Raw genomic sequence first — 19,825 nt, forward strand, 5'->3', positions numbered from 1 at the left:
ACTGGGTTCTCCTGGTAACAGGTTCAAAGTATGTGGGACGAAGTGTCGTCACCCTGGCTTCTAAGGGGCATTCTGATGGCACTTCTTGCCACAGAGATTTGTCCTTCTGGCAGTCTGGGATACTTCCGGTATTCCCTCCCGGCCCCACGATTCAAATGCATCCATTCTTCCGCGTTCGTCCTTATTGCTTGGCCAGCTTTCTGCATGCATACGAGACCATCGAATACACCGTGGCTTGGGACAGGCGTACCTTACTTAGCCCGCAAAGTGACGTCCTTTTGAACTTTCACATTTTGAAGAGGTCTGGTACAGCAGATCTGCCCAGTGAAACACGTATCTTGACTGCTGTTTCCATGATCGCTGCAATACCAAAAAGACGCACCTCCTGCCATCCAGTTGATGCTGACTCATGGCGACCTATGGAACAGAGAACTGCCTTGGTGGGTTTCCAAGGTGGTAAATCTTTCAGGGAGCAAAAGCCTCATCTTTCTCATGTGGAGCGACTGAGAGTTAGCAACTGCTGACCTTGTGGTGAGCAGCGCAACGGGCGTCCCCCTCCGCCACCAGCTGGATGGTTGAGCCTGCGCTGTGCAAAGGGGCACTGCCACGTGGTCTCCAGGATCCCCACTGCCAGCTCTCCGTCGCTCCCAAGAGGCGGCAATTTGAATGCACCAGCGGATTGACACAGTGACAACGGCCAAGGGCTCTGGGCAGGCACCATGTGAGTGTGGTGCCCGAGCAGGGTCCCGTTCTGTCGTGGGTTGAAATGGCACCTGGCAGCTGCAGCAACAGGAGTAAGATGCTGTTGTCGCTTGGGTTCTTCATGTATAATTGTGCTCTGCGTTCATGTGCCAGGAACCTAGGAGACTTTTTTTGCTGAGGCTCACTCATTGGGTGTTATGCAAATTATCCCCCATATTTAATGAGAACTCCCAAAGAATTAATAGAAGTAAACTAGCATTGGAGTGGCCCGGAAGGCCGGAGCATCTGAAAAATGTTGGCAGTATCATGGCCACCACTCCCTGCTAGAGTGACCTTCACTGTTAAACTTTAACGTGATGCTGGATGGCGTAATTATCCTGGGGAGGAAAGAGGTGACCGCCCTCCAGGCTGGCTTAGCAAAGGCAAGACCTTTGTCCCATCCAGAGCACTGGAAATCCTCAGCCTGTTCAGCATGGTGGGCTTTCAGGCTTCCTCATCAGTCGGCCTGACCGCTGTTGGCAGATACTTATGATTTTAATGGATAGTTATTCTTTTTCTAATTTGGTCACTGTACCTATTTATATTTCATTTCTCAAACATAGTCACAGCTAGTCTATGGTCTAATAAATAAATAAATAAGCACCCCCGAGGAAATTTAAAGATAGTTGTCTGTTTGACACTAATGAGAGCCTGTTAGCCAGTCCTGTTTCCATTGCTTGATTTTAATGTTCTATAACTTTTCAGATCACAATGCCTATCATGTCACCGTTGCATCCGCTCATTGCCATCTAGTCGAGTCCATGACTCATTTAATAGAAGCTGGGTTTGTGCTGGCTCCAGGTATTAAATTGTAGGAAGATTTTCCAGTCATAGTATAGACACAGAAGAAAGCTGTGAGAACAATGGGGTTTAAGCCCCTCTGAAGAAGTGGCTATGTTTGACCTCTGTTGACGACCCAGGGGGAAGGAGAATCCACCTCTGCACCTGCCCCAGGAAGATCCCCAAGGGGCAGACATCAGGCATGCCGCCACCCTCCTGTATTCCTACCCTGACACTGACTGCCCCCCCCCCAATATATTACTAACCACACAGAACTCGCAGGCAGGACTCGAGATTAGGGGATGTTATTAGTGAAGCTGGCAGGTTACCACAAGGCAGGTCAGAAAACATGAAGGCTGCGCTCTTCTGTGTCTTCAGGGTCTTCTCTCAGCCCTGCCAGCAGGCACGTCTCTCTGTGGCCCTCAGCCACCACCATCACCCCCCTTTTTCTGCCTTGTGTCCCCTGCAAGTGGCACAGAGCTCCTTTGACACGGATCAATGCCCAGTGGCCACTCCACTCCGAAAGCCAGCCTCCTTCCTGACGGTACTTGGCTCTGCTCTTTCTGTGGGCCCGACGCTCACTGCTCCATCTCAGGGTCTCAGTGCTGCAGCTCTGGTGCCTCAGCTGCCATCGCCACTTCATGCGCGGATCTCACGTGGGGCCTCACTCTCTCTCTTCCTCTCTCTCTCTCTTTCTACTTAGAATATTTATTTATCCTCTTACATGACGAAGACACAAAAAGTTACTTCTTAAAACTCTTCAAAAGATAAAAGAATAGAATTCTGGAAGCAGCAGCAGCAGCTTTGAAGACAAGGGCCAGGAGGGGTGGCTCTCCCAGGGGTATCCGTGAGATGGGTCCAGGCCCGAGCCCAGGGAGTACCACTGGGGAGGGGCCACAGCACCACCAGGCAAGATCAGCAACCAGCACGAGCGCTCGCCCGGTGGCTGGAGCCTGCCACAGGACACAGCACCCAGGGGTCAAGGGGCTGGGGCCGAGCTTTAGGAGTCTTGAGGGGCAGCTCAGGAGCAGACTGGGCCCCAGGGAGACCTGAGGGGGCAGCCCCCACCCAGCACAGAGTGGGTATGGGGGCAAACCTAAGGGAAGGTCTCTGCAGAGGGGCCTGTGCAAGGTGCAGAAAGAGGGGTGGGTGGGAGCCGTGAACCCTGGCCAGTCAGCAGAGAGCTGTGGACACACACAGGCATTAGTCCTCAGCCCCAGGGGGCAGGCAGCTGGGGATGGGAGGAACGGCAAGGCCCCACAGAGCGGGAGCACACATGCTCACACGCATGCACACACACGCTCAGTGGCACACAGAGGGGGCTCAGGACCCTCAGCCGGGGGTGGGAGTGGACGGGAAGGGGGTACATGCAGGAGCCAGACCCTGTGACCCGTCTCTAGGTCTCTGGCAACTGCAGGACCCCCCCATCCCCACCCCTCTTCTGCAGACCAGGAGCCTGGGCCCTGAAGGTGAGCCACAGCAAGGAGAGGACAGATCTAGGACAGAGGCTCTTCTCTTAAATAAGTCATCACAGAAAAATGAGGTTCAAGCAAAACTGCTTTCACGAAAAAATTCACTGTGATCAGAGAGAACCTTCCCAGGTGACACCACTGGGTGCACTAACTCAGAGGGAACCGCTCGATGGTCAGCTAGAGGGAAAAGCACCTCCTACAAAAGCTCTGCACATTTCTGGGTTTTTTAAGGGAGTGCCCTTCGCATGTGCCAGAAGATTCATGGAGTAAGAGAGAATCTACAATAAAACAAGACTATTTTATTGATAGTGCTCTGATATGGAGAGCAACTCTGAAGAACGATCTTGATGTGGGTGGGATGGAGCCTTCCTGACTTTCCAATCTCAAGAAATCACCCCTACATAAAAAGGGTTTCCCCACTGCATGCTTCATGACCAAACATCTTTCTCCCTTAACATTTCCTCCAGTTGGCCCCAAAGGCAAGGAAAAGGTGTGATGGTTACATAATCTGTTGTCAGTTTGAGAGGATTAAGAGTGAAGGGGTGGAGGTTATCCTGTCAATCAGGTGGCAGTTTGATGACCTCATTTGGAGGTGCTAAGGAGATAAGTAGCTCCTTTGAGGTGGAAGACATGCTCAGTCCCTACCAGACATCCCTGTGGAGAAGACACATGGAGAGAGGCTGATGGCAGCCAGAGCCTCGGAGCTGGAGAAGTTACTTGGAGACCCCTGTCAGCACTGGGATGCATGTACTGCCACTGGATCCACAAGACGTCCCACCCACTGCCCTGTGATCATCCTGCATTCAGCATCATTGCATGTGTTTCGTGAGTCTGAAGAGGACTTTATAGATTGGTATCGGACATATGGGCTAATATTGGACTTATGGACTTGATCTGTCCTGGGCTGGGATGTTTTCTCAACATTCAGTTGCTCTTGTATATAAAGCTCTTTCTTATAAAAAATTGTTTAAAAGGGTTTCGACTGAATATTCATAGACTGTTAGTGAACATGCCCAACGCACAACGCCACCCTCTCTCACCTTTAGACACCTGTTCCAAAGCGTGGAGTCTCCACGAGAGAACATCTTGAGAAGTTCAAGAACCATTTACACACTGTGCACACTGTCCTTCAGGAGCGGAGAGGACAGAGGAGGAGGGTGGCTGGATGACATAGAAAGGCTGAGTTGGGTGGTCTGATATAATCTTGATGCTACTCCCTGATAGTGGAAAAATTAAGCCAACCACCGCAACAAAAGAAACGTGTTGCCCAGTCGGTTCCGAGTGAGGGCAGTCTTGTGGGTCTCGGAGTAGAACACGGGTCCATCGGGTTTCAGTAGCTGCAGTGTTTGGGAAGTCGATTCCCAGGCATTTCTTCCAAGTCACCTCTGGGTGGACGTGGGTGTCTAGTCTTCTGTTCGCTGCCTAGAGTTACTCTGGCCCAGGGAGATGAGCTGCAGTTCCTAACAGCTCTGTGGTAAGAGCTATCCATTTATCATTTCATAGGCAAGGTTTTTCTTTTCCATCTGACTAGCCCCTGACGAATGACCTGTACTTACATCTCTCTTTAATCCCAGCAACGGGTGCACTGCCTTTACTGCCATAGGCAACTTCTTAACCAGGTGCTGCTGCTGATACAGGGAAAGGAGCACAGAAAACCACAGAGGATGTGCTGAGTGTGTATGGGAAGCTCCAAGCTTGGAGGGCATCTGTACGCAAGCACCCCAGGACACACAGACAGACAGACAGATTGGCTGTGAGTCAGCTTCCTGCTTCCTGTGAAGTGAGAGGAAGACCTGCAAACAGCCCCAGCTCTGTGAACAATGGCCACATCCTACAGCCAGGAGACTCCCAGCCTGTGTGGCAAAGGACCCAGGGCCATTTGTGGTTCAGAGGGGGCTTTCCAAGCAAGCTGCTCCTGGCACAGAATTGATAGATGGAGTCTCTTCAGCTCCATTATAAAAATACCCCTTTCATGTGGGCCAGTGGTTTAAATGCTGGGCTGCGAACTGGAAGTTTGGCAGTTCGACACCCCCCCACACACACACCAGCCACTTGATGTAAGAAAAAGATGCCAATTGCTTTCATAAAGATTTGCAGCCTCGGAAATCCGAAGGAGCAGTTTCACCCTGTCCTGTCGTGTCTGAGTCCTGTGAGTCAGAAGGACAGTTCCAGGTGGTCTCTGATACAGTAGCCATGAGAGTGGCTTTCACTTCCAGTGTTCGGGTGAGGGGGGAGGGGGGAGGGAGGAGGCTGGGCAAATAGTGTGATTATAGCCAAAGTAGGGTTAGAAATTCACTTGCTGTAATGCTGTCTAAATTATGTTCTACTTGGTTTCCCCGTCTGAAAAATCTCAATGCTCAGAAGTTTGCCACTTTTCTCATTTTTTTTATCCTGACGCTCATTGCTTGTTCAGAGTCATGGTGGTCAACATAGCTATGAAGAACATTGGGATATGTAGTCATATTTGTATAGCCTCAGACAGTCAGGTTGAAAGCTTCATGTTATAACATTTCATATTACCGGGAGCCTGGTGGCACCGGTGGGTAAGCTTTGGCCAGCTAACCTCAGAGTCTTGGGTTCAAACCCACCAGCTGCTTTACAGGAGAAAGCAGAGGCTACCTGCTCCTGTACACATTTACAAGGCCCAGAAGCCCTGTGATGAGGCTGGTGTGAGTCGGCATCAGCTCGGTGGCCGGGGTTTGGGTTGCTTTTCCGGAGCCACATGGAGCAGGGTTGGAGAGTGTGGGCAGGCATGGAATCATGAAGTGAAAACAACAGGGGACCGAATTTATGCTTGTGCTGACTCTCGGGATTTCATTTTTGTGTGGTGTGACCATGTGAAGGGGCGACATTTGCTGCAATGGAAAATGCTGATAAATGAGCACAAATGGGCCTTTTTTTTGGTCCTGGACACACACACACACACACACACACACACTCAGACACACATACCCCACACCACCCCACCCTACCTCATCCCTTGCCCTTGCTTTTCAAGAAGGTCCTGGGCTGATTCTGTGGTGTGGAAAAGCTTATGAGAGATAGGGAGGTGTTGGCAGCACAGGCCAGAAGCGGGGATTGGGCCGTGGCTTCCTGTCCTAGCGGCCGCTGGCGGGCTGCCGCGAGTGAGCAGAGAGCGAGCCGAGGAGGTGGGCTGGGGACAGCTGTGCCTAGCACTGCAGGCTCCGCAGGGCCGGCCAGCCCTAGCCCCTCCATGGAAGTGCTGCAGAATGTTCTGTCTGAAAGGTGAGGGGGGCTGTGGGTGTCTTGGGTGGTGAAGTTAAAAGAGTTAGAGAAAGTGCTCGCTGATCATCAGAGTCAAAAATTTCAGGGCTTGTTCAAGTAAATAACACAGGTTTGGTGGAGTTTTGTTAAGCGTGAAAGTGAAAAAGTCATTGTTCTGTGTGTGTGTATGTGTAGAAGCGTGGGTGGTGGTGGTGGCTGACAAACAAGAAGAAAGATCTCCCGCTGGGGGCATGGAATTCTCCGGGAGACAAAAAGATTTCTCAGTGCAAGGGTCTCTTCTGTGTTCTGTCATAAAAGTAACAACATGTTAAATAAGCTTAGGAACTGTTGAGGGTCTCAGTGTGATTCTTGGTAGACAAGGTCTCCTCCCGTGACTGACTGCCTCTCAGAAATGTCTAGGGTGGGCGGCAAAGGGGGGAAGGTTCCCCTTGTGTAAAGCCTTACTGTGTGATTCCCGCCAGGACGTTAATTTGATGATCGATTTACCATAGAACAGACTTGAGTTTTTCCTGCTTCTTTATGGATTAGAGTTCCTCTTGAGGCACTGTGCTAGGGTTCTCAATGAAACGGTGCTGTATGCTTAGAGCATACAGAGAAGAGGCTTCCGAATGTTCCTGAGAAAAGTGGAATGTGGCGATAATGGAATGTTTCCAGTGACTATTTAAGCCCCCCCCCCCCTACCACACACACACACACACACACACACACACACACACACACACACACACCCGCAGTGATTCTTGTTCTTTCGCCTTTTCTCCACGTCTTGACATAATGTAATTAATTTAGGCATTTTGAGACGGTGCTTGTTTATGAGATTGCTGGAATGGGGCAGGGGTGGGGGGAATTACGATGAATTTCCTTGAAACTGAAGCAGACTGTTTTGTTCGTATCTTTCAGTGTATGTCATTGTGTTGATGGGAAGTTCTCGACGGTCTTTCAAGTTCGGGGAATAAAGCGGTCCTGGTTTGCTTGCTTTGCTTTGCTGCTTGCTTTTGTTTTCCTTTTGTCCTCCGAGTCTGTTAATGAGGTGTAGACAGGGGGCTTCTGTAGTCTGTGGCTCTTTTGCTTGAATCCTAACCTGGCATCTTCAGAAGCCCTAAGGCGCTTCCTATTAAGCTTTGAGCTTGGTAGATTTGTTTCTATAATAGAAACTCAAAATGTATTTGATAAAATTGAGGGGGAAAGGACAACAAAAAACCTTTTTTTCCTCTGCTTAAACATTCAGTTCATCCTGACTAGAGAGGGTGTATGCTTACAGGAGATCTTTCATAAGTTCCCTGGGGCTGAAAAGAATTTGATTATTTCTGATAAATAATTGTAGATATAAGGAGTCAGTTCCCTCTCTCTCTTTCATTAAAAAGTGTAATTCTATAGAATGAAAATCCAGCATTCCTCGATGCAGTTACGAGTGAACTTGACGTGTAATCTTGTACAGTTGCAATCGTAACAGTGCGACTGCGGATTAAGATGTAGGATGTTGTAGTCCACTTGTGTGGCTGTTACAGTGTGCTATGGTTCCTGCAAGTTTGACCTACTTGCCTCCACCCATTCCCACAACAGCAATTGATTTTGGTAAGAAATCTATCAATTTCACAACCTCATTGCTTCCACGGTAATGTTAGGGAAAAATTTAAAGGTCAAATGGATGGGATGGGATGAGATGGGATGACAATTGAGTACAGTACCTTTATCCCCACGCCTAATTGTGTCTATCAGGAACCACAAGGACACACTTTTTTTTGGCTCCCTTTATGATTCCTTGGTAGCATGGGCAAGCATCTGGCAGAATAGCCTCTTGATGTGCAGTAATGTGGTTTTTTAATCATTTTATTGGGGGCTCGTATAATTCTTATCACAATCCATCCATCCATCCATTGTGTCAAGCACATATGTACATTTGTTGCCATCATCATTCTCAAAACATTTGCCTTCTACTTGAGCCCTTAATATCAGCTAGTAATGTGGTTTTTTATGGAGTCCTTTGTGCCATGTATTGAAGCCAGTTCACATTAAAGCAATGGTGATGGAGATTCAATGTAGGAACAGTAAGTCAGAGCTTGCTGGATCTCTCTCGTTCCCTGTTCTCCAGCCCTTGGGGGGGAGGGGGGGGAGGGGCATCTCACTAAGCCGCTCAGGCTGTTGAGTCTGTGGTTGTGATTCGCATGGACATTTAAGAAAACGTGGTCACCACGCTTTTGGTTGAAGTCGTGTTTTTGTGTGTTTCTTTCAACGGCTGGCAGAAACCTTGGGACTCTGACAACGTCCCACATGTACGCAGGGTTTTCTTCTCTCATCTAGACTTCCTTTCCCCTCCCTTCTTCCCAAGCCATGTCTGTTCAGCTATGTTCATTCACACAGTGCTAGCGAACATACCTCCTTGGAAGGGGGATGTCTTCTTTGCCATTGCTAGCAGTTCTAAGAGCTCCCTGAGTGCAGTCACCTGGCTATTGCTAGCAGTTCTAAGAGCTCCCTGAGTGCAGTCACCTGGCTATTGCTAGCAGTTCTAAGAGCTCGCAAAGCCTATTCTCACTGGGAAGATGTTCTTTACAGTTCTACGAAGGTTTCTGTGGATAACAAAAGCTTGGCATGTTGTTCCTTTACAGTGTCATCTATGACCTGTCATGGTCTGGGAAGTGACTTTTGGGTTGATCAAATGATGTTATGAATAAGCTACAGTGTGTATGTAATGCACAATTTACAGATTATTCACCAAATGAGAATAAAATATTTTCACCCCTAAAGCTACATGGAACATAATTAAGTTTCTCTGTGATGATTCAGAATGCTAATTTCTTAATTATGGCATATCAGCTTTCACTTTATAAATATTAATTATCTTCGCAGTGCTTCCTTCTCTAACTATAGTGAAGACTTTTTTTAATGTTCAATTCATCAGAGACTGATACTTTTCTGAGACATAAAATCACTTGCTTGTATTATACCACAACAATGCTAGACAACTACAAATGCCCTTACAGTCAGTCTTGTCTCTTGTGTGCACCTTGGTTTAGAGTGGCACTGGTTAGCCACCAAGTCTCTTCTCTGCTCATGTCCTAGAACTGCTGTAGCACATGACCGCGTGACGAAGGAGCCCTGGTGTCTCAAGGGTTACAAGTTGGGCTGCAAGGTCAGCCGTTTGAAAGCATCAGCTGCTTGGAAGGAGAGAGAGGGGGCTTTCTATTCTGAGAAAGAGTTACAGTCTTAGGAATTCACAGCCGCACATCTGCTCTGTCCTATGGGTTTGTTATGAGCCTATGAGTGGCACTGATGTAGCTCAGGCAAATCCACTCCACCCAAGGGGCATAGATGGTCTTTGCCTCCTTCTGGTAGCCTTCTCCCCACTTCCCTCCCCTCTCCCTCTCCCGTCCTCTCCTTGAGTGCCCAAGTGCACTCACTTAGCCTTCTTTGAAGGATACATGTCAACGGATTTGAGACCCTCCCTGACCCAGTATGATCTCAGATGATCTGATGATATCGGCAGAGACTTTATTTCCAAAGGAGGTGGCAGTCTAAGGTTCCAGATGATGTGAATTTGGGGGCGCATTCCAGTGGCCCATGCACACATGGAGTCGTGCTGATGGAGGCTGGCATTTTTAGGAGGTGTGAATCTTGGAGAGCTGGAGGAATGACTCGCCAACATGATGTCTTTGAGGGTGCATTTGAGACTTGGGCAGGGCAAGCTTCAGACAAGTCTGTGTGTAGGAGTCGATGCAGTTGGCAACCGTGTGCCCTGTGACCAATAGTGCAAAGGGAAGCATTGCCCTTTTAGTTCCCATCAAGGTCCTGCCGAGAAGAGGAACAAACTTGAACTTAGCTAACTGCAGTAAACTCAATGTAAGCCCCAGATTTAAACAGGTGCATTAGATAGTGGGGTCTGCCAGATGACTCAGTCTTTCAGAATTCCCCTGCTTTCCCTTTGTCTCCCAAGTGGAGCCTGTTCTAATCCTCTGTCCTAAGGGAGATGCCCCCCACCCTATGCAAATGGTTAAGTGATGGGCCACTAACTGAAAGGGTGGCGTTACACACCCAGTTTGGAAGACAGGCCTGAAGCCCCTCTTCTGCCACAGAAGCCCCATGAGTGGAGTTCTTCCGGGAAACACATGGTGCCACCAAGTGTCAGAATAGACTTGACGGTAAAGTCCAGCTAACTTACCTCTGTGTGGTTGAGTTTTTACAACAAAGCCGTAGTTCTAAATGATGGTTTTAATATAGAAAGGATTCCCGCATCTATTTGTGCCTGTTTGATAATGTCTCATGAGTATCCTTGGCCTCAATGGGTTCTGCAGTCTTTCCAGTGGGGTCTGAAACTGGGCTTCGGCATTGAGCTAGATCAGCGGTTCTCAGCCTGTGGATCGAGACCCCTTTGGTGGTTGAATGTTCCTTTCACAGGGGTCGCCTGATTCATCACAGTAGCAAAATGACAGTTGTGAAGTAGCGACGAAAATAATTTCATGGTTGGGGCGGTGGGTCACCACAACATGAGGAATTGTATGAAAGGGTTGTGACATTTGGAAGGTTGAGAACCACTGCTTCTAGATTCTTTCCCTTTCTCAGCTCTGGTGTGTCTTCCAAGACCTAGAAGTCTAGTTGGGTGGAATGGAAAAGTGGTGACCTGCAGAGGACAGGGTTAGCCCAGCTGCCTGCATAACAGGGTCTATGTCCTTTCCTGCTGTACAAGTTACAGATTTAGGAAAGCCTGTAGCTTGACTAACAATAGCAAAGAATTATGGGGGGAATTACAGCCACAAACCATCTGAAGCATGCGCTCCTGCTCCGCCGAGGCCGGGTCCCACTGAGCAATGCAGCTCTTGCCTTTCCCACCTGCCCCCCAGAGCTGATCACAGGCCTCCTTCCAGTTGTCTCGTGTATGTTGTGTATGTAAAAGAATTCCTCAGATTCTTTTCTTGGCAGCCTTTGGAAACTAATGTCTGGAATCAGAAACAGATTTGTTATTTCTGTACTGAAACAAGTGCGTTTTCCAGGGAGCCAGCAAGCAAGCAGTCGTGTGCTCTGGAAGCTCCTCCGCCACTGCTTCAATACAAGCAGAGCTGTGAAGTTAGCTGGTGGTGGGAGAGGCTGGCCCTGCCTCTTTCCTTTCTGACCTGGGCACCCCCATAAAAAGACTCACAAAGTTGCTATGACCGTGGAGTGACGACCTTTTGCCGTCCTGGTGGGAGATTCGGGCTGGGGGGATCTTACACAAACTCAGCAGCACCATGGGACCATCCTTCAGGGGGCCTGCCCCAATTTTTTCTGTAAAAAATGCTTATCGTTGTTAGTCTATAATCGACAGCAGCGGACCAAGGGCGATTTTGCATTGGCTTCATCTGCAATGTAAAGTAGGACTTTCAACAAACACGGTGGTGACAACATGCATTTTTTTTAAACTGGTCGCTGAAACCCTTGCTATGTAATGATAACCTAAAGGAGGGAGGCCCTTGGCTCCCCCTGTCTGCCTTTTCCCCACCTCTCTGACCTTCTTCCGCGAACAACCGGACTCTGGCTTTTTAACCACTTTGCCGTAGAAGCCGGGCTGCGTGCTGGATGAATCGTATGATGCCACAACTGGGAGAACCCTTCCGGACTGGAGCAGCGATTCCTATGCGTTCTGTGCCGGAGGCTCCCCGAGCATGGGGTGTGCCTGTTGACCGAGCACTCTCCGTACACGGCTCAGCTCTAAGTAATTTGGTGGAACCGAATCCAATGATTGAGCTCACTGAAAGCCATGGCTTCTGTTAAATCCAACCCCCCACCCACTCCATCTTAATCTCTCCGGCACCGTTGTCACCTGTGTCGATGTCTTCACTTGAGGATGGACCTGCCTTCTCCCTGTTTTGCAGTACCCCATCCCACGTAGCCCCTTCTCTGTGATTGTCCATGTGGGGGAGCTGTAACAGACTTAAACCATGTGAACTCCTGTTAGCTACAAAGATGCAATCAGTAGTCTGCGCACGCATTAGCAAAGGTGATGGTTAATAGACAGCGAGCGGCAGATGGAGCCCTGTGATGCAGGCAGCGTGCCACCCAGGACTGCATGTCACCATCGCTACCCTCCAGTCACACAGGTATGCAGGGGTATGCATTCCCCCATTCTTGAAATTGGAGGAAAGGAGATTGCGGGAAGGGGCCTTAGGGCCGTGAAGCAAGGACGGTAATCGCTTTCTCCACATTCAAAAGAGTGCGGGCAAGATTTGGTGCTGGGGGGGACATGGTGGGGAAGATGGCTCTTTTTCACCGGGGAAGATGGTTATTGTATATAGTCCCACCTCCATAGCCCTGGGATTTAAAATAACGAGCTCTTAATGGAACAGGCGGTATGGCAGCCATCAGCTGGGGCCACCTCAGTAGTGTCTGTCCTCCACGTGAGCTTACATGGGGCTTAGAATTGTGGTGGGTGCTGCTGCTCCTGTCAAAGGGTGATGGACGAGAAGCAGGGAGACAAAAGATGTGCGCATGAGTTTCAGCAGGGAGGAGGGGTGGTACTCAAGCAGCGCAGACCCCATCCCTCTCTGGAATGCCTTCCTCTAACTGAAAGGAAATAGATAGCACCAGCAACAGTGAAGTGGGAAATCATCCAAGGGGATTTGTATTCAAAGGGAGGATCGCTCCCCAAAGGGTCAGGGCATGGCTTGTATTTGTTCGGGGAGAAATTTGAAAAACCGGCATTAGCGAGCCAAGGAGAAGAATCTCTTTCCATAATGGCCACAAGACGTCTGTGTTCTTCGTGGCTGGACTTCACTAAGTGAGATGGAGGGGGAGGGGGGCTCCCTTATTCCCCAAACTTTTTGTGTAAAAGTTGTGGCAAGTCCCTCTGTGACAACCCCCTCCCCACCCCCACCCCCCCCACACACAATGGGCTGGTGTTTGGAGCAGGAGGAGGGGAGGCGTGAACTGTGTCATGCAGAGTGAGGAAGACACTCAGGCCGAGCAGAGAAGGCCACAGCTGGGAGATCTGATTGTGTGGCATCGGGAGAGAGGCAGGAGCCCAGGAGACCTGGGAACCGATAGATGAAGGGCGGGAAAAGCGGATATGGCCAACCATTGAGAACAGCGACACTTGAGTCCAACAGAAAAGGTCCCGGCTTGTCCTTAGGGAGACGAGCTTCCATGGACACGGAAGTGTGTGCGAATCTCACCCCCTTCTTCGCGACTCCCCGTTTCTCAGGGCCTCCCTGCTACCTACAGACTTGAAGTTTTACCTTTCCTAAGTTTAAGAGGACAAAGGAAGCTCTGGTCCCATTCTTCTTCCAGGAAATGGGCTGCTATAGCAGAATGCCCTGTATTTAATACGAACCCCCCCCCCCAAATGTCCAATGTTAGCCTAAAGTATTTAGGTCATAGGTCTAAATGCATACAAGAGTCCCCGATACCCCGAGATGCGCTGAAGTTCATCCGACCTATTTGTTGTATTAGAATAGTGTGTGTAAGTCACCAGCTATTAGTGGTCACTTGCCATGTTCCTGGCACCGTACCCCAAATCCAGAAGCCTTCCCTCAGTGGTGTTTTTGGGGAGCTCTCCCAGGGCTGGGTCTCCTTTGGCCCCAGCACTTCCGGGTGCTTCCCCGTTCACTGTCCACTTTAAAGGTGCTACTGAGCTACCTCTTGGGTCAGCTTTTCTTTTGGGGTTGGGGGCTCCCTGTTTCCCATGAGACTTCTAAAAGGATTTTTTTTACGACTACTCATGTGACAAAAACACACAAAAACAAAACCCAATTAGAACAAGTTAGTGTGAAGAAGAGTCAAGAAACCCATCTCAGTTCTGTGCGTACATCAAATAAGCGTAGCCCCCAGGAGCACAGATTTCCTTCACAGCAAGGACACAAATCTACCTGCTACGTTACTGAAGATGAATAATAACTTACATGCGATTCTGGAGAGCTTCACTCAAGTATGTACCGATGCTATTTTTAAATGGCCCCAGTGCTTCATAAATCGACCGACTGGCCGGACTTGGGTTCAAGTGACTTCCTGCATGTCTGTAGACGATTGCTCCAGTTTTCCAAATAGGGTGTAAGGGCCTTGGTGAGAAGGGTGGGCGCAACGCCTTGCCTGTGTCTCCACCCAGGAGTCGTTACACCGATTTGTGAAGCCCGCCGGGATCGCAGTTGGGTAAACACAGCCAGATGAATAAAGAGCATTGTAAGTGCCATAGACTGGCCAAGCAACACTGTAGCACCACGCATATTTTGCAAGTCCTGGAAGCCAGGCAGTATCCGACACTGTTCTAACGGCTCCGCGGCCTCGGAGACAAAACCCGGTCCTGTTTGGCAGTGTTCGTTGGCAGAGCAAACGCGTGATAAAAATTTCAAGAAAAAGATGTGTGCTGCTGAGATGGTTCTTCTGGTTTTTAAAACTCTAGCTGTATCTAGACGAAGGGACCACACAGCCGGGCCGTTGTAGGCTGATGTGGGAAGAAGCGCCCTTTATTCCAGGTGACTGCGGTGACAGCTCAGTAATGAGCTCTCCTGGTGGGGGGGGGGGGTCTTCTCCTCCTGCCTGTGCTCCTCCTGCGCTCCATCATTGGTGGCCTCCAGGAGAACAGTCAGCGGCCACTCAGAATGTCCCACCTGTATCACCAGTCCCTTAAACGAATTTTTTTTTGTGAAATCACCTCCGAAAGATGAAATTAGCCATCCAGCTCTCCAAAGGCGCAGAGTCCATAAAAGGATCGGATGCAAATGTGTACAATTGTGATGGTTGTCAGCATGATTCACATGGAAAACAGTGTAGGAAACCCTGGCCTCATGTCTGTCAACACGGTCGGGGTTGGCTTCTAAGACCATGCCTATGGCGACAGTTTCGTTGCTGTTTCCCTTCCACTCTCCACAGCTGAAAGGCTCGGTGCCGGTCTGCTTCCCACAGAAAGCTCCTGTTGCTATGGAAAGTGCCATAAATCTTCATGATCAATCTGGCGGAAAGTGAATTTCTCTTACTTGCTCCCAGTCCCCCACTCACCTTCATGAAGTGGTAGAACGGTGTCCATTGTGGGTGTGTTATCTGGAAAAGATAAGGCATCTGGCAGCTGAGGGAGGAAGTGGAGCCCCTAAAATAGATGAGATTCCTTTTGGCACATGACCTACCAGAAGGCCCTCTCAGACAGCTCCTTGGGATTGTGTTTGGATAGCTTTCCTTTGTCTGCTAATTCTCCCTTACCCAGTTAACAGCATGAGACAGTGACCTTCAAGGTCTGCTCAGCATGCAGGGGCGCCACCCTTCTCTGTCTGCTGCTTGATGTTGGTCGCTGGCAACCCTGTGTCGTAGGTGACTACACTGGGTTAGACAGTAGCGCCAACGCCACAGAGCAAGGCAAGGACAGGCTTCCCTGGGATAGGGTGGAAACTTTCCTCACATGCACAACGAGCTTCTCACCTAAATGTTATGAGCATTCGCCAGTCAGTGTCAAAAGGCCTTGCTGCTTTCCCTGGAAGGGATCCAGCATTTGTTCTGTCTCCACTTCAGATTTGAACATGTAGCTGCTGATGCCCCCTTTTCCCCTCCAGTGGCACCCCATGGATCTCTTTCCTGTATCCCAACCTCCTGGTCCCGCCCCACTACCTTCACTCCCTCAGATCTGGCCCATGGCAGCCCTCCTCCCTACGGCTGCTTCAGAAGGCAAAATACTCCTTTGCTAGAGTTGGCTCCCGCTCTTGGCAACCCCACCTGTGTGGGAGTCTAGCTGTTTCCCACAGCATTGTCAGTGGCTGGGTGTTTGGGTCCACAGGTGGCCAGGTTTGTCTTGGGTGCCTCTCAGTGGATTCAAATCTCCGGTATTTTCCATAGCAGCCAGACTTCGTAACATTTGCTACGTCACCTTGGGACTCTTCTTTCATTGCTTCAAAGCCAAATCCCATGACTGCCCTGGTCCCATTGCTGATGCCCCTGAAATCTTGTCCGGTGTTCTACCTCTCACACCCATATTCATTTTGTCAGAAAACCCCACCGACTATACACTGAAAATGTCCAGTGTCTGGCTACTTCTCACCTCCATGGCTACTTCCTTGGCCTGAGAGTCTCCCCTGGACCACTGTAGGCATTCGTGGTGTGACTGTGATCAGCAGCTGCTGCATTTTTTACAAATGGAAGGTTGGTGGCAACCCTTCCCCTATCTTTTTTTTTGGCAGCACGGCCTATTACAAATCCAGCGGCCAGAGTGAATCTTGTCACTAAGGAAGATCATGCCATTTCGTGGCGCAACACTCCCCTTCCCCTCCCAGTAAAAGCTAACGTCCTAACAGCGATTTAGGCTCGATAACATTTGGTCGCTATGAGTCAGAATCAACTGCATGGCAGTGAGTTCCTGCTCTGAAAGGAGCCCTGGTGGCGCACCTAGAAGGTCTCAGGCACTCCACAGGAGAAAGAGATGGCAGTCGACAGCTGGAAGACTGAGGCTGGGGAACCCTGTGGGGAAGTTCTGCTTTGTCCTGTAGGATTTGCTGTTAGTCAGAATTCACTGGACAGCAAAGAGCTTGCAGTATTCGCTGTAGTTTCTTTTTCTACATCTTTTCCTTCTTATTATCCTTCCTTCTTTCCTCCCTCCCCTGAGTCCCCTCGCCCTTCCTTCCCACCAACACCGCCACCACCCCTTACCTTGAAGTCATGTGTTGTTTACCATTTCGTCCAGAACAACCTGGAACCTACCAGGAGCCGGTGAGTGCTGTTGGATGAGTCTGATTTGAGGAAGACCTGTGGAAAGAAGGCAGCACATCCTGGAATTTCTTGGGATTCTAGGGTTTCTGTTGACCCTTCATTTTGGTTCATTTATTTTAAAATGTTGTTGTTTTGTACCAATGGCTGGCCTTGTTTCTTTTGTTAATTAGATGTCTTAGATAATCCATTCAAAGATCACTTAGCGCAGCCTGATTACATAGGACAGAGGTTCTCAACCTGTGGGTCTCCACCCCTTTGGGGGTCGAATGACTCTTTCACAGAGGTCACCCAATTCATAACTGTAGCAAAATGACAGTTATGAAGTAGCAAGGAAAATGATTTCATGATGGGGGGGTCCCCACACATGAGGAACTGTATTAAAGGGTCGCAGCATTGGGAAGGTTGAGAACCACTACCATAGGAGAAGGATTTTCGGTCTGCTTTTGCCAAACCCAAACCCAAAAACAAAACAAAACACACCAAAATAGGGCCACCCAGGTGAGTGTGACTCTGAGCCGCTGTATCTATTGACTCTACAGATTACAGCCTGGAAAACTTATGGGGACCTCACTGTGTCACATGGTGGCCATAGTCACAATCAACTCGATGGCACCCGTTAACCCGGGAAGAAAGTCTCACTTCATTCCTTGTCTGCTTCCTCCTGATGTGGTGGGCATCAGGTCTCCCCGGTACAGTCGCTACCACGAGCCAACATCAGCTTTCCAGGTGTTCGTTTGCTCTTCTATCGTTTGGCGAGTCCGCTATTTATGGAACCTCACTCACAGGCCAAAGCTCAGCCATAGAGGCGAGAGATTGTTTTCTTTGAGCAGCATAAAATTCTGTCCTCCGATAGAAAATGAAAAGGTTGCCCTGCTGGGGCCCCTGGTCCCAGGTGAGTTGTCTTGTTTGATTTTCAAGAAGGTCCAGTTTGTATGTTTCCTGAATGAGACTGCCATCTTTTGCTCATTAGGAATAAAGGTGGTTTTCCTCTATCTTATTTCATCATTAAGAATAGCACACTGTGTGCCAATCGCAGCTACAGAGATTTGACCTCTAGGTGTTATTAGATAGTTGATGAGGGGGTTTCTGTTGGCATCACCTCCTGTCATTTTGAAGAATTGAGCTCCATGGCTTTAGTGATAGAGGTTAAGTGAGAACAAAATGTAGGAAACCTCTCCAAACTAGAGAGCCAGTTTAATAAATGTTGTTTAATAAGCAGTTCTGCCTCTTTTTCTCATGCAAATGCGTATTCTTTTTAGCCTGATGTGCGGTAAGATATATTAAAAAGTCTTCTGGTGATTAATATTGGTTGCCAAGAAATTTCATAGTTGTGAGACAAAGAACTGAGTTAGGCCTTTTGTTACTGATTTTTGAAAATTGCCCAAGAAATTAGGTATTCTTTGTCTTTCTAAAATAGCCCGGCTTGTACATCTGACACCTATAGCTGACCAGATTCGGGAAACCAAATCCAGAGTCCCTTCATTCAGACACATAGTGAGCCTATAGGACCGTGGAAAGCTGCCCCTGTGGGTTTTTGAGACTGTAACTCTTTATGGGAGTATAAAGCTTCGCCTTTCTTCAGAGGAGCAGCTGGTGGATTTGAACTGCTGACCTTGTAGTTGGCAGCCCGACTCATAGCCCACTCTGCCACTAGAGGGGAAGATGGAGCAGCAAAGTCATGCATACTCATTGATTGGATTGGTCACTGTATACCAGGCCCCCATCACTCATATTCATGGAAGCCCCAATCAGTAGGGGACTCTAAGCTTGGGCACCCTCTCTTTGGGGCTTCCAAGATCGGCCAGATCATGTATGCCAGGGAGAAGATATGGTGCTTCCCTGGGGACAGCTGAGGCCTCCTACAAGGACCCTTCCCAGCCCTGGTCTAATGGGTCTGTCCACTTGTGTTCATTCTGTTTGATAATAGACGGGAGCTGTGAGTATAGTCATTAACCTCCATGGGGGCCTTTATAGACAGTTAGCAAACAGGCGGAGGGTGGTGAGCCAGCCGAGGCTGGTCATACTGTCCGATTATGTAGACCCAGCTTGGAGTGCTGATTGGCTGAGGCAGTTCTTGAAGACATGTAGGACCCTTCTAGGTTGTGATCGAGTCCCAGGTGGACTGACTCTAGAGAGACAGGTGGGCTGGTCTGAAGTGGATTTGTGTAGACACCTGAGCATGACCGTGGGTGGTGACTGGCGTTCTGAACTGGCTGAGGATGAGGTCTGTCTAATTGTGGATGGTTGGAGTCAGAGACAGAGAGTCTTTGTCGTGAATGTGACTGGTGACAAGGTGTCGCGCTGTGGGAAGGGAAGGTCTGGCTCTGTGTCTGGCATGTATCCATGTCTCCTGGAGAGTTACCGCACGCTGATTCTCACCATGGAATTAGTGATAAAGGTGGGCCTTACTCACCCCGCTCCTTCTGGGGTGCCAGAGTGTCCTGGCTGTTTCCTTTAGAGTGTGCCTCGAAGTTGAGGGCAAACTCTAGCCCCACTCATCATTGAGTAGAATTTAAAGTTTATCTGTGGCCTTCACCACTTTTTTTTTCTTATACTTAAAAAAAAATCATTTTATTGGGGCTTGTACAACTCTTATCACAATCCATCCATCCATCCTTGTGTCATTTGTTGCCATCATTATCCTCAAAACATTGGCTTTCTACTTGAGCCCTTGGTATCAGCTCCTCATTTCCCCATCTCTCCCTGCTACCCTCCCTCATGAACAATTGATAATTTATAAATTATTATTATTATGTCATATCTTACACTGTCCAATGTCTCCTTTACCCACTTTTCTGTTGTCAATCCCCCAGGAAAGAGGTTATATGTAGATCCTTATAATTGGTTCCCCCTCTCTCCCCCACCCTCCTACCACCCTCCCAGTATTGCCACTCTGACCACTGGTTCTGAAGGGATCATCTGTCCTAGATTCCCTG

At 49.0% G+C, this 19,825-nt stretch overlaps 1 protein-coding gene across 2 annotated transcripts in view; it reads left to right on the forward strand.

Moving 5' to 3' along the window:
- The first annotated feature begins 6,107 nt into the window (after nt 1–6,107).
- NHSL1 (NHS like 1) overlaps nt 6,108–19,825 on the forward strand; it is a 150,248-nt gene continuing 136,530 nt past the window's right edge. For both annotated transcript variants that reach the window (XM_075554476.1, XM_075554477.1), the window contains exon 1: nt 6,108–6,239. In XM_075554476.1, coding sequence (XP_075410591.1) covers nt 6,224–6,239 — 16 coding nt within the window. In that variant the 5' untranslated portion in view covers nt 6,108–6,223. The remainder of the gene's footprint in view (nt 6,240–19,825) is intronic.

Source organism: Tenrec ecaudatus, chromosome 7 (genome assembly GCF_050624435.1).
Source record: "Tenrec ecaudatus isolate mTenEca1 chromosome 7, mTenEca1.hap1, whole genome shotgun sequence".
In the NCBI taxonomy this organism is placed as follows: domain Eukaryota; kingdom Metazoa; phylum Chordata; class Mammalia; order Afrosoricida; family Tenrecidae; genus Tenrec; species Tenrec ecaudatus.